Source organism: Syzygium oleosum, unplaced genomic scaffold (genome assembly GCF_021117445.2).
Source record: "Syzygium oleosum isolate NSW1041296 unplaced genomic scaffold, Sole_v2.1 Sole_v2.47, whole genome shotgun sequence".
In the NCBI taxonomy this organism is placed as follows: Eukaryota; Viridiplantae; Streptophyta; class Magnoliopsida; order Myrtales; family Myrtaceae; genus Syzygium; species Syzygium oleosum.
Genome location: NW_026607531.1, coordinates 355,893 through 368,155, shown reverse-complemented (window position 1 = coordinate 368,155; position 12,263 = coordinate 355,893). Strand labels below are relative to the sequence as shown.

The 12,263-nt window shown below is 39.6% G+C and overlaps 2 protein-coding genes across 4 annotated transcripts; one reads left to right on the top strand and one right to left on the bottom strand.

Annotated features, from left to right (window-relative positions):
- Window positions 1-2,760: 2,760 nt before the first annotated feature.
- On the top strand, window positions 2,761-6,117 carry LOC115664351 (DEK domain-containing chromatin-associated protein 2-like). Of its 3 annotated transcripts, XM_056306766.1 has the most exons (4): window positions 2,761-3,206; window positions 3,280-3,313; window positions 4,945-5,026; window positions 5,754-6,117. In XM_056306766.1, exons 1-3 carry the CDS (start codon window positions 2,778-2,780, stop codon window positions 4,959-4,961), a joined length of 480 nt encoding a protein of 159 aa, XP_056162741.1. In that variant the 5' UTR covers window positions 2,761-2,777; the 3' UTR covers window positions 4,962-5,026; window positions 5,754-6,117. The 3 variants fall into 3 exon arrangements, with proteins under 3 accessions (XP_056162741.1, XP_056162740.1, XP_056162742.1); XM_056306765.1 differs by lacking the exon at window positions 3,280-3,313 and having other exon boundaries at window positions 2,762-3,206; XM_056306767.1 differs by lacking the exon at window positions 4,945-5,026 and having other exon boundaries at window positions 2,763-3,206.
- A 3,287-nt stretch (window positions 6,118-9,404) lies between these two features.
- On the bottom strand, window positions 9,405-9,755 carry LOC130136616 (ubiquinol oxidase 1, mitochondrial-like). The gene has a single exon (XM_056306722.1). The coding sequence runs from the start codon at window positions 9,753-9,755 to the stop codon at window positions 9,405-9,407; it is 351 nt and encodes a 116-aa protein (XP_056162697.1).
- Between the last annotated feature and the right edge of the window lie 2,508 nt (window positions 9,756-12,263).

Below are 12,263 nucleotides of genomic sequence, written 5' to 3'. Positions count from 1 at the left end.
TAACACTCAGCAGAGAGAACCTTAGGATTCATAATTTTGCAAAAGTAATGTATGGACAGCTTAGTTGACAAAAAATTAAGTTTAGGTACAGAAACAGCACTGGTTAGATAATTAGTATAATCAAAACTCTTACCCTAGATATCTTATTTCGTAGGAAGTGTGATATACTCTCACACCTCACTTGATTTCTAGTCGACCTCAATAGGTTAGTGGTAACTTCTTGTATAGAATTCTCATAGGGTTAATCGAATAAAAATAAAAATCCTAACGTTGCGTGAGGTAAGGGTTGGGGAGAACCCACGCCGATTGAGGACTATTGGCCCTCAACTCGACATATCCTCTAAACTTGTCTTTCCTTGACACCCGTCGGGAGGGTCCCAACATTTCCTCGCCTGACGTTTGAGATTTTTCATTTTGATTTGATTTAGCTTAAGAGAATTCTATGTGATGAGGAGCCGCCGAAAGGGAATCGAGTAGGAGCACTCTTCGAACACTTCGAGCAGGAAACAGAGCAGAACATAGTGGTTTCTGCGCAACTCCAGAACGGTGAATGGTGGCGGCCGGAGGTGGCTACAATGGCCTGAAATCGAAGAAAGAAACCTGCAATTGAGAGAGACCAGTGAGAGGACTCTGCTCTCTGGAAAGTGCTCCTCTCGGTTCTGTGTTGTTGTCTAGTGACTGGAGGTCTGAACTCTCGTCAATATCGAAAAATGATTCTAAAGCTGCTGGAAGGAGAGGGAGCTGATGATATTGTTGAAGCTAAGATCGGTAGCTGAGAAAAAGGTATCGAGAAATGTAGACTCTGCTAGAGGGATTGAAACAAAAACTGTTAGAAGCTATTTAGCGATTCTAATCATGCACTGAAGAAGAGAATTCAAGCATCAATTAGAACACATGTGAAAAACAGGATGTGAAATAAATCTGACATCCAATCATTGTTCGAGTTTATGTACGAAGGAAATCCGCAGAGATTTGATGGCAATTCAACAACAATTATGGGCGTACTCTACTAACCCAATCTCCTTGCGTACTGATGGTGTATTTCCGAAAGAGAGGGTTTGGTTTAGACTTTGTCATGCCCATACGAAAAAATGATCGATTGTCTTTATAAACTGCCTTCCATCAAGGTGATTTCCAATGGGCGGTTGTCAACGAATAGGTATGAACGTGAAAAACAGTATGATGGAATAATCGTCGCTTAAGAGAGAAAAAGTGGATCAATGGAAGTTGTGGGTTTTATATAAAAAACTACATCCCTAAAAATGTGGGATCACATTATAGATAACATTCTCCTACTTGATCCCAACATTATCATCATACGAATGATCCAACCAAATCCACGAAAACTTTATGCCGAAAGAAAAGAAACAAAATACATGAATCATAGTAACATGTCCTCTAAGAACGAGTAATATCTTCGATGTACCTTTTCCTTGACGTTGTCAACAAAAAGGTATGAACTTCGAAAATCATATGGTGGAATAACCGCCGCTCAAGAGAGAAAATGCTGATCAATGATAAGGGCGGGTTTTATTTAAAAAATCACATCCATAAAAATGTGGGATCACATTATAGATAATAGACTCTTGACTGATCCGAAACTCAAAATCAGAGAAGGAAAGGCACTTCGCTCGGTCTTGATGCTATTGTCGAGTGGTACATAACTTGAGGAGAGGAATTTGAGCTCAATCAGATTCCGATCTCGACTATTCTTCCACGTAACATTGGCAGAGAGATAGAAATCAGTCACGAGTCCTTCATTTTTCGAATCGGCACGATGAAGCTCGCAAAAGTCGAACTCTCTAGAGAAGATCCGCGTTTGATTCTGGGTGTCCATGGAGAATTCGAGAAGAGAGAAATCTCCTTCTACAATCTGTGCGAGAGATTTCAGAGGTAGAAGAAATAGCCGAGAAAGAAAGACCTTTGTAGACCTCCTCTCTTTTCTCTTTCTTCAATTCACCTCCCAGAACGTAAAGACCATTTGGTATGTACTATAACACGCCGGAACGTGCCAAAATCTTTGAGAAATTCCTGGAGTTTTCTTTCATATCGGTCAATATTTCAAAGGGGTGCGCGCTGCCGTGGTTTTGATGGGGACTTAATTGAATTTCTAAACCTGGCGCGGGGTCAAGTCATAAATTATTGAAAGTTTAGGACCTAAAGAAACTAAAGAAATGAAAGAATTCAGGTCGAATTTGACCAAAAAGGATCGGGTTAACCCAATTTGGTGCAATTGAACCCAATTTACGTTTGATGTATAAGTTGGGTTGAGTCATGATTATTCTTCCGGCTCCGAATCCATCTAGACATTCCCTAATTCCTGTACTTACCTCGGATAGTGGCCATGTTATGAAATTACACCCGATGGGGTTCGCTTTAAATTGAAATGCCCAGTTGACCGTATCGTAGAAGTCAGGACGTTCAATCTCCCGATTTCCGGATTCCTGAATCTCCCGTCGATTGAAATTATCATCATCATGCTTGAGGTTACAAAATGTTAATGTCTCTGAATCAAAAGTGCAAAAGAAATCAAATTGAAACAATGAATGTAAAATAGACAAACGAGGACGTTTTTGTAATGGGTCAACTGGCCAATTCGACCCTTAATTTTAATGTCGTGTCCAAATGACCTTTTGGTTTCTTATAGTGAAAATTAAAATGCTAAATCTACGATGCGTCTATAAATCCCAAATCCATAAGTGAGATGCGAAACTGAAGCGTTCTCCTTCTCACCCCCCTTCCACCCCGGCGCTTCCTCCGGCAACTCCTCCTCGCCCATGGCCTCCGGAGCCCTAGAGGCCGCGGAGCCCCAAGGGGCGGCGGCTCCTCCCCCCCCGGTCGAGGGCAAGGAGGAGGAGCTCCCCGAGAAATCAGAGGTGGAGGAGGCAGATCAAGAGGACCGAGAGATCGCCGCTCCGGAGGAGGAGGAGGAGGCCGAGGCTTCCGACGAGGAGGCCTCGGCCGAAGATGGCGACGGGGACGACGACGCCGCCCCGAAAGAGAAGGAGAGCGAGGAGAATCCGAAAGGAGGGAGCTCCGTGGAGAAACAGGGCGTGCCCAAGAGGAGGAGGAAATCGAGCGCGGCGAAGGAAGATCCGGCGACGCCCGGAATCGAGCGGCCCACCAGAGAAAGGACATCGGTGGAGCGGTGTTCCGCTCATGCCCTCGTCAGGACGCCCTCCAGCAAGGGCTTCTCCATCGAAAAGGTACTGGCACGCTTGGACTCTCTTTTTTGATCTTTTTTTTCCAAAAGGGATTAATAGCTTGCTGGTATTTCAGGGTCGTGGCATACAGCTTAAGGACATTCCCAATGGTATGTTTCCAGCTTTAATTGTTTCCTCGTGGTTTACAGTGGGTCTGCTGCCTCTTTGCCCAGCAGTTCTCTTGCGGGGAGTTACTTGCTATCTTAGTATATATGCCCTTTTGAATTGAACGGCACATGACCTTCGACTATCTCCGGGTTATTGTCTTGAATTTGTTTATGTTGCCCTGAATATTTCAATGTCTCAAGCTGTGTGGAGGCTGATTTACCCTGCAAAGATCGTTTTGCCACATTTCGCATTTTGTGTGGTGTCTCTATTCCTTAAAAATCTTCATGCTAGATTGTAGTCTATATGCCTGGACAATCTGCATCCTAGGCAACATCAAGCTTTATAGTCTAATTACTATTTGCCAAAAATTTGTGTTTGAATATTTGCTTATTGTCATATCCACAGTCACTTTGGCTGAAATCCAACCATCTTGTGGGTTGTAATGGCGAGAATAATCTACTGCCTGGCATCAGCTTCTGTTTATAAACTTTTGCTTGTTTGATTTTTGTTAAAAGTGCACAGCTAATGGTCCATCAATACAAGTAATTTGGGGAAGTATCACCTTCGTGATCATGACCTCTCCATAACAATTTTTTGAGCATTTCTAGGGTTTGAATTAGCAAAGCAGAAATTGAGATTATGATCATCAGAGAAACAAATGTTAAGAGTCAGCATTTGGCTAGGATGCACCGTTCTGTTCTCCATAACACCAAGCCACCAGATGCGTTACAAGGCCTTCGGGTTATGATAAGCTTATAAGGTTTTATGCAGACGCTAGTTACGAGAAAATTCTAATAACTAGTAGAACCAAAGCATGATTGTTGTTTTTTTCAGAATGACTTGCATGTTGAACTTCATGGTTACCTGCTGGTATGATTTTCCCTATCTAGAATCACGAGCATGTTGAAGTTCATGTTTCTCTGTTTATCACACACGGTAATGCTCATGTAATATGAATGTGAATGCTTACCTAATTATGCGCTGAACAATGATTGAATATTCTCCAATTAAGATGTGGTATGGTAGAATAGCATTCTCTGAGCTCATGGATGTCATGGCCGTTATGGGCTTGATATATTATATGATACATCTTCCATCTGCCAGATTGTATGCTTCAAGTAACTTGGAAACTGAATGGTGATGATCCTTGTGTTAGATATTATATGTTAGTTAGTGACTGACAAACAACGGTTTTTTTTTTCAAGGCTTAATTTCTGGGTCAATCGATATGAGGTTTCACGGGTATTACTTTTAAAGAGAAATATTTGTCCATATTTTCTGTCCTAGCTCGTAGGTCACCGTTCACCAGTACAATATATCTGTGCTAAAGACGTGCCTCTTTGGATAGGTAGAACTTTTATTTTTTACTTGTGTGTGTGTATCTTGGATTGAATTTTTGTGGATGGTTCTTGAGTTGGACACTGGCTATTTTATCATCTAATACTATCATGCAATAGGTCAGATAGGCACCAGTATAAAATTCTAATTGTAACCTGTGATCAGGGTTTATAATTTATTTTAACTACCTTTTTTGTCAATGTTGGTCATCCCTGGTCTGGGTTCTTCTCTATATTCGTATATATTGCAACATATGTTTATGTTTTATATGCTTATTATGTGTTCTGCATTGCAGACCAGAGATGGTGGTAGGTTGGTACCACTCTCATCCTGGCTTTGGATGTTGGCTTTCTGGGGTGGACATCAACACGCAGCAGGTCATCTCTTTTACTCTAAATTTCATTCTTATAAGGAGCATGCAAATTGTAATTACAAATGGTATGGCCTTTTTGGCTTTACAACCACTATTGGTTGGTGATGTAGTTTAGCGTTATGATAGCATGGCATGCAAGTCTAGAAGTATAACTATGGAGTTTCTTTTATTCATCAACCTATTTTCCCTACATCGTTTTTTCCTCAGCCTCCTTATGAAAACAATGTCGTTTTGGAACACAGCCAAATGAACTCAGTTACATTGAGTAGAAGTATCAATAGCTTTGATCATGAGCAACACATTGACATGAGAGTTCACGTCTTTTTGCTTTTCCTTTCTTGTATACTGAGATTCTAGTCTTGATGGAGGTGGGTGTTTGGCAACCATTGGGCTATTCAAATTAGAGTAACATTAAATTTGTAAAGATGATCTACTAAATTGATTTACTAAGTTATGTTATAGACTGTAGCTGAGCTGCGAACAAGGAGGCCATATTCAACATTAAGTAGAACTCTGCTGCATCAGTCAGTGAACCAATTTAGTGGACTACTAGTCTTTAGATACCTGGCATTATTCTCTAAATTATCTCAAGAGCTTCTCTATTGGGAGTGGTGTGTGGATGGTTTTGGTTGATGGTTGTGGCTTTGGGGATTCAATCGGAGAGTTGTTATTTTCATTTTGGTTGACTGTATCTATTTCTGAGCAGTAAACTTTTTTTAGTGCAAATCCAGGTGCCCCATGGTAATCATATATCAGGACAAGTTCGTTTAACAAATACTCCCTCTGTGGAGATTAATGGCGATCACTTGCTTCAAGAGGTTACTAGAAGCAGAAGACCAGTGTATGATTTGGACGAGAGGAACTGTCTTGGTATGTCAAATCTGGGGACTTCACCTACAACCATTGACATGGAGAAGGTTAGAAGGTTTGGTTGCTAGACTTGGTGGAGCCAAGAACATATTCTATGAACTTTTTTATGATAACAAGGCTGATAACGCCTTTTGGTTGGATAGTTCCTCAATCGAGAAGGTCTGTCTTGAAAAGGAAGAATGCACCTTTCAGTTTGGTTCTTTATTTATGTCATTCTTGTGGAAATGTAGATGAATGTATTTCATTTTCATATTATTATAATATTTTGATGTTATTAAGTGCTTAATCAATGTTAAATATAAATTCCAAAAATTAATTTTGCTTTTAATTAGGTTTAACATCGAAAAATAAAATAAATGATTTTATCGTACGATCACAAATTACAAAAGTTCGTTGCAAAAATAAAATTTCGTCGCGGAGTTCGTCGCAAAAGAATTAATAAAAAATCGTCGCTAAATTCGTTCATGAATAATGTTAATGGCAAAAGTAAAAATTTTTTATGGCAAATTAGCGACGAATTTTGCCACCAATAAGTTCGTCGCAAATTACTGACCAAAAAAAAAATTTCATGGCAAATTAACAACGTATTCGTGGCAAATTAGCGACGAATTTTGCAACTAATAAAGTTCGTGGCAAATTAGCGACGAATTTTGCCACGAATAATTAGCGACAAATTTTGCGATGGCGTATTAGCGACGGAATTTTCCGTCGCAAATTCGTTTAGCGACGAATTTTGCCAAATTTTTCGTGGCAAAATTCGTCGCTAAAACCTAATTTTTTTGTAGTGTTACGACGAATTATTTGCGACGAATTTTGCGACGGATAAAGTTCGTGACTAATTTGTGACGAATTTTGCGATGAAATTTCTGACGAATTTTGAGACAAATAAAGTTCATGGCTAATTTGCGACGAATTATTTGCGATGAATTTTGCGACGGATAAAGTTCGTGGCTAATTTACGACGAAATTTCTGACGAATTTTGTGACGAATAAAGTTTGAGGCTAATTTTGCGACGAATTATTTGCGACGAATTTTGCGACTTATAGAATTCGTGGCTAATTTGTGATGAATGAAGTTCGTAGCTAATTTGCGACGAATTTTAGCGACGGAAATTGAAATTTTCCGTCGCAAAATTTTGCAACGAAGAATTAGCGACGGAAGTTTTCCGTCGCTAATTTCGTCGCAAGTTCGATTAGCGACGGATTTTGCCAAATTTTTCATCGCAAAATTCGTCGCTAATCCCTTGTTTTTTTGTAGTGTCCGGTTGCATCATTCCGCCTTTTGGAACTCTTACTTTGGGGTGCCAAAACTTGCATTTGGTTTTATGCTGGAAAACTAGGGTTAACAGGATCACAAATTCCTTGTTAAACCAAGATCCAAGTGCATTGTTCAAGATTTTGGTACTTCTACCATCTTGGATCACCAAAAGTTGGTTAGCATTAAATTTATAACACTGGTATCAGTTTAACAGAAATATTCCAGAAACCGTTGATGCTTTGAGTGATTAACAAGAAACAAAAGAGTAGAGATAACAAGATTGAGCTAAGTATAGGAGAGGTTCAGGCCCGCTCCTTACTCCTCTCTTCAAGTACAACCAGCCCAGCTGCCAACCAAGGCTGCGTCCCACTACTTCCACCAAATATGTTACAACTCATATCATCTATTTGCCTCTATAGTAAAGACCCTTGTACAGAACCCGCCGCTCCTTTAGAACGGAACCATGGTCTCCTATCAATGCCCCCATATAGTTAAGCCTCTCCCTCTCATTTAAATTTATAAACACACTCCGCAGTGCTTACTAGAGATAAGATGATACAAAGATAGTTCAAAATACGCTCGAGGTCTTTCTAAGTTTAGCACAAGTGGAAGTACAAGAATCAAGGTGTATGCTATTCATATTGGTCGTATTCTCGTTATAGACTATTCTCATCTCCTGCTTCGAATTCAAGTCCTCAATTCTCGTTGATCCAAATGTCAGAGGTCCCTTAGCCAGCCATTATTGTCTTCCACCCTTCCATCCTCGTGTGAATCTTCCTATGGCCTTGTATTAATCAAAGTCAATTAATAGGTCCTTGAGATTTCCTTCCATGTAACCACCAATCAGCCGAGGTTCCCCCATGTCCGATTTCATCAGTTAGCTAATGCATTTCCTAAAGTTCCATTTAATCAATAGGTTGAGCACGACAATAATCTTCACTTTCTTCGGATGGCCATGTCTACATATGGTTAAAATCTTCATCAAGTGGATGCCCAATCACCCTAGGTAATTTCCATACATCTTTTGAGAGATCAATACATATGCTTCAGCAAATGTTCAGTCTTTTCCATGATATACGTATATTTAGCTTTTGGTTGGGTTCAAATACAATTTTTATTAAACATAATTCCATCAATCATTAGGTCTTCAGATTGAATCATTCATTGCGGATTCCGTTCAGAGCAGCTTACTCCTGTGATTAAACATCCTGCTTCTTGCATATGTTTACAACGCTTCCAGCTTCTATTCTCCTGTCCTTGGTGGGCATGTTCTTTTCTTTGATTACATAACCTAAAGTGGTTATTTACTAGCACCCCCCTCAAAAGATTCCTTAAAATGATAACCTTTTGGATAGGACGACCATGAATCGGTCATCCAATCAGTAGCCACTCACTTTAGACGTTTTTTGTTCCAACAAATGAGGATATTCTTCATCTCGGTGCCTTTACTGTCCACTTTTTTCAGGTGGATGGTTGCTCTGGGATGAATGCCCTGGCGTGGGACTAGTCAATCGGTTCGATGTCAATGAGGTCTTCAAGTGTATGATCCACTGGGAAACTGGAATGATTAATCTAAAGCTGTGGTCAGAGGAGAGGCCTGTTTCAAAAGAGTTCCCCCTGAGGATTTCTCATGAATAAGAGGTTGTAAGAATGTCCTGAATTTTCCACATTCCACTGTGAAATTAAGAAACTGAGAGGCCAAATAAACATTCGAGCCGCTCCGGTTGTCTAGAAAATCACGTCGTTGCAGTGTTTTTAGTGAACAACAGGAGCATTATCGCAAAGGAGAAAGTGAACTTATGTGCGTTATGCTGAAGGTTTGTCATATCACGTCTCATGTGGTCATTATTACTGAATTCCAATCACAAGCTTGTCACAACCGTACAAAGCTTGTTTTTTTTCCAGCTGTGACCATTGGATGGCCAAACCCGTTATGATCTCTGCTTATGCTTCCACAACCTGCATCTACAAGTAATATTTCGAATCAAAGTTCAGTGGGAAGATCTGCAGAATCATCACAGTTAGCCAAAAAAAAGAAGACACATTTCTCTGTTAACATGTCACTAAAACTAACCAAAGTATTCTTTGGAAGACCGTATATATAAATCAGCCAAGGGAATCCTATAAAAAAAATAGATCAACTAATTATGATTTAGCCAATCTAATCACTTGATCAGGTTTTGCCGTCAGCGGTTATGCTTACGGTCAATTAACAAAGTTCCAGGGTCTTCTTCACGGGCTCATTTTCATCACGTCAGGGTGATTCCCTAAAATGAACTGAGATTTCTATCGAAGAAGCCAATAAGCTACTTCTAGAGATCTTCCCTGGGGACGAGTATGTTTCGAACTGCAGGGCGGTCTCTTCTTCGAGGTAACCAACCACCCGGTGAGCAAATTTGGGAGAGATCAGGAAGTAGGCATCGAAGAAGACGCCCTGGACTGCAAGGACGAGTGCACGGCCGCACCATCTTGGCCGCAAAACCTCCATGAAGGTCATGAGGTGCATGCGTTCATTCTCGGCTTCTTCTAGCAGAGCTTTGATCCAACCACCACCGTGCTCAAACTGCCTTAGCGATTTGCAGTGCAGAAGCATTCCTCTGACCATGACGGGTAAACGCTGCCACGGTCTCTAGCATCATCGCTCGCCAGCCATATCTTCTCTGTTTACAAGAAATAAATGTTCATGCCAAAAACTCTAGGAATGAATCGCACTCTAATGCCCTTACATATCAAAGATACGTATTCAACATAAAAAACAAGTCCAGCCCCGACGATGGACAGTGGCCAGAAAGAAGACAATCTCCCCCTTATTGCCAATCAGATGCATGAACTCGTATTGTGAATGCATATATACAATGTCAAAAAAAATAACAAATACTTTGATATTTCATAAAGAAAAGTCCAACATCAACTTCACATGATTTTATAAACATTTGAGGTGTTCCGTTAAAATAAAGATTAATTCTTAACAGCTAGAAGCAAATATAAAACCCCTAAAAAATAAAAAACAAGAAAAGAAAAGGTCGAGTTCACAATTAGCCATTCAAACACCACTCTAAAACTTTGTCCAAGAAATCTCTGTTCATTTCAAAGAGCAATGAGAAAATACTGAGTGGGTCTGACGTCCCACTAAGGCCAAAAAACCGCTCAATTAATTGGCCTACCACCCTTTCGACCAAAAAACAATTGGCTTACCACCCGTCCAAGTCGGACACATGGCAATCGATGAGTGAAGTGGTCTATTGGCCTACGTGGCGTGTCAGACCCACCAAATATTTTCTTTGATAATTCCTTTTTTTGTTTTTTTGGTCTCCACAGGTACAAGTCCACGTAAAACATTGACTAGTCCATGCTCAATGGAACACCGAGATCATGCAATCACGCGTTCTAAGCTAAGATATTCTAAAAGATGTCGACATGCCTAGGCCTGGTGTGTAGGATCAGCCGATAAGACAACTTTCCGATCCCATACGGCTTTACAATTTTGGATGGAGAACTACGCGTCCACCCCCGAGATTGGTAAACTCATTATGAGCAAAAACAAGTGCGAGATCACTCGCTAAGACTTGTTCATATTGTGATCCTTGCTAAAAAAAAAGAGAGTTTATGTTCGGATTAGTGGTGCTAGCCAAAAGAGCACACAGCTTTACGTGGGAACAAAAATTACCAGATGAAGAGAAAACTTTAAATATAACATATTTTGGGAGATGAATTTATTGTTATTATTTTTTTGAAATTAGAAATGTTTAACTTTAACTTACCAAAGATGAGAACATTTTAAGTTTGGAAAGTGTTTGAGATTTAAGAAATCGCCATTTGAAGGATTAGATATTTAGGGCGCGCATGATAAGTATTTTGTTTCTATGTTTTTCTATTTTTCTGTTCCCGAGAAAAGGTTTGGAACGGAAATCCATTTGGTAACGCAATTTCATTTTTCTATTTCTGGAATAAATTTTGATTTCAGAAATAGGTTTGCAACAGAAATGAGAAGTAAATTTTTTCTACTTTTCTATTTTTGGAATTTTTTTCTTGAACGACAACTACCGACACTCGTTAATTATCTAATCGAGAAAAATTTTGTAATTTTTAATGGGATATATATTTTTACCGTAACGTGTGCACACTGCGTTATATATTTAATTTGGATCTTTATTCGTGATTAATTTGGCCGCTCTTAACCTTTTTTAAGAAATGGTTCTATTTCGGGTTTTCATTTGAAAATTTTTCCTTATTAACAAGTGTGTTGGAGTGCTCCCTAATAATACCCTTTTTTTGGGGGTCGTACCACTTAAAGTTGGACATCCCTTGATTCATTACCTATCCTCCATTCCAACCATTGTCGACGAAAATTCGAGTGGAAAATTTTACTTATAAATTTTCAAAATAGTAGCCTAGGGAATATTGTCCAGTCTGCCACTAATCTTTTCAAAATACCAATTAGTAGGCTAGGGAATATTGTCCAGTCTGCCAGTACATGCAACTCGGGCAAAATTCCAAATTCTGTCGTAAAGCCATCTTTATTTTTGGACACAAAGTAATATTGCGGGTAAATAGACTTGTAAAGGCTATATGTTTCCCATTAACCAAACACAAGTTATGTACAAACCATGCACGAAACATTATATCAAGCGATGATTGATAAACGACAAATGATGACTGGGTAATCCAAATAAATGCATGGTTAAAGATAATAACATAGAATGAAAGCGCGCATGCCTGTGTTGCCTGATCGAGCAAATCCCAGTTTGAAGATATCCCCTCGTGGAAGAGGGATTAGGTTAAAATTCGGCGGACTCTTGATCTTGGCACGAGAGACTAACCAAGATAGAAATAATCCTTATCTTGACCGAATTTTTGAATCAATCTCGACTTAATCTCCAAACCCGAGTTAATTTGAACCAATTCGATTTAAATTATCGTAATCTAATCATAACTTGTGCCCCACTAAGATTATCCTGTGGACCGCTGCTCGATAAATAATTTTCTTTTATATATAATATACGAGCAAATATTTGCCCTGAAACCATCCTTCTTTTTCTCCAGGCAACACCCCAGCAAGTACTTCTTTTAAGCGTACCGTTTCCGTGCTGGGCTCTTTTTCTAATGCACAGGT

Coding starts and splice junctions, on each gene's coding strand:
- LOC115664351 (XM_056306765.1), top strand. CDS start 2,778: ATGGCCTCCGGAGCCCTAGAGGCCGCGGAGCCCCAAGGGGCGGCGGCT. Junction 3,207..4,944: donor AGGGCTTCTCCATCGAAAAG/GTACTGGCACGC, acceptor TCTGCATTGCAG/ACCAGAGATGGTGGTAGGTT.
- LOC130136616 (XM_056306722.1), bottom strand. CDS start 9,755: ATGGTCAGAGGAATGCTTCTGCACTGCAAATCGCTAAGGCAGTTTGAG.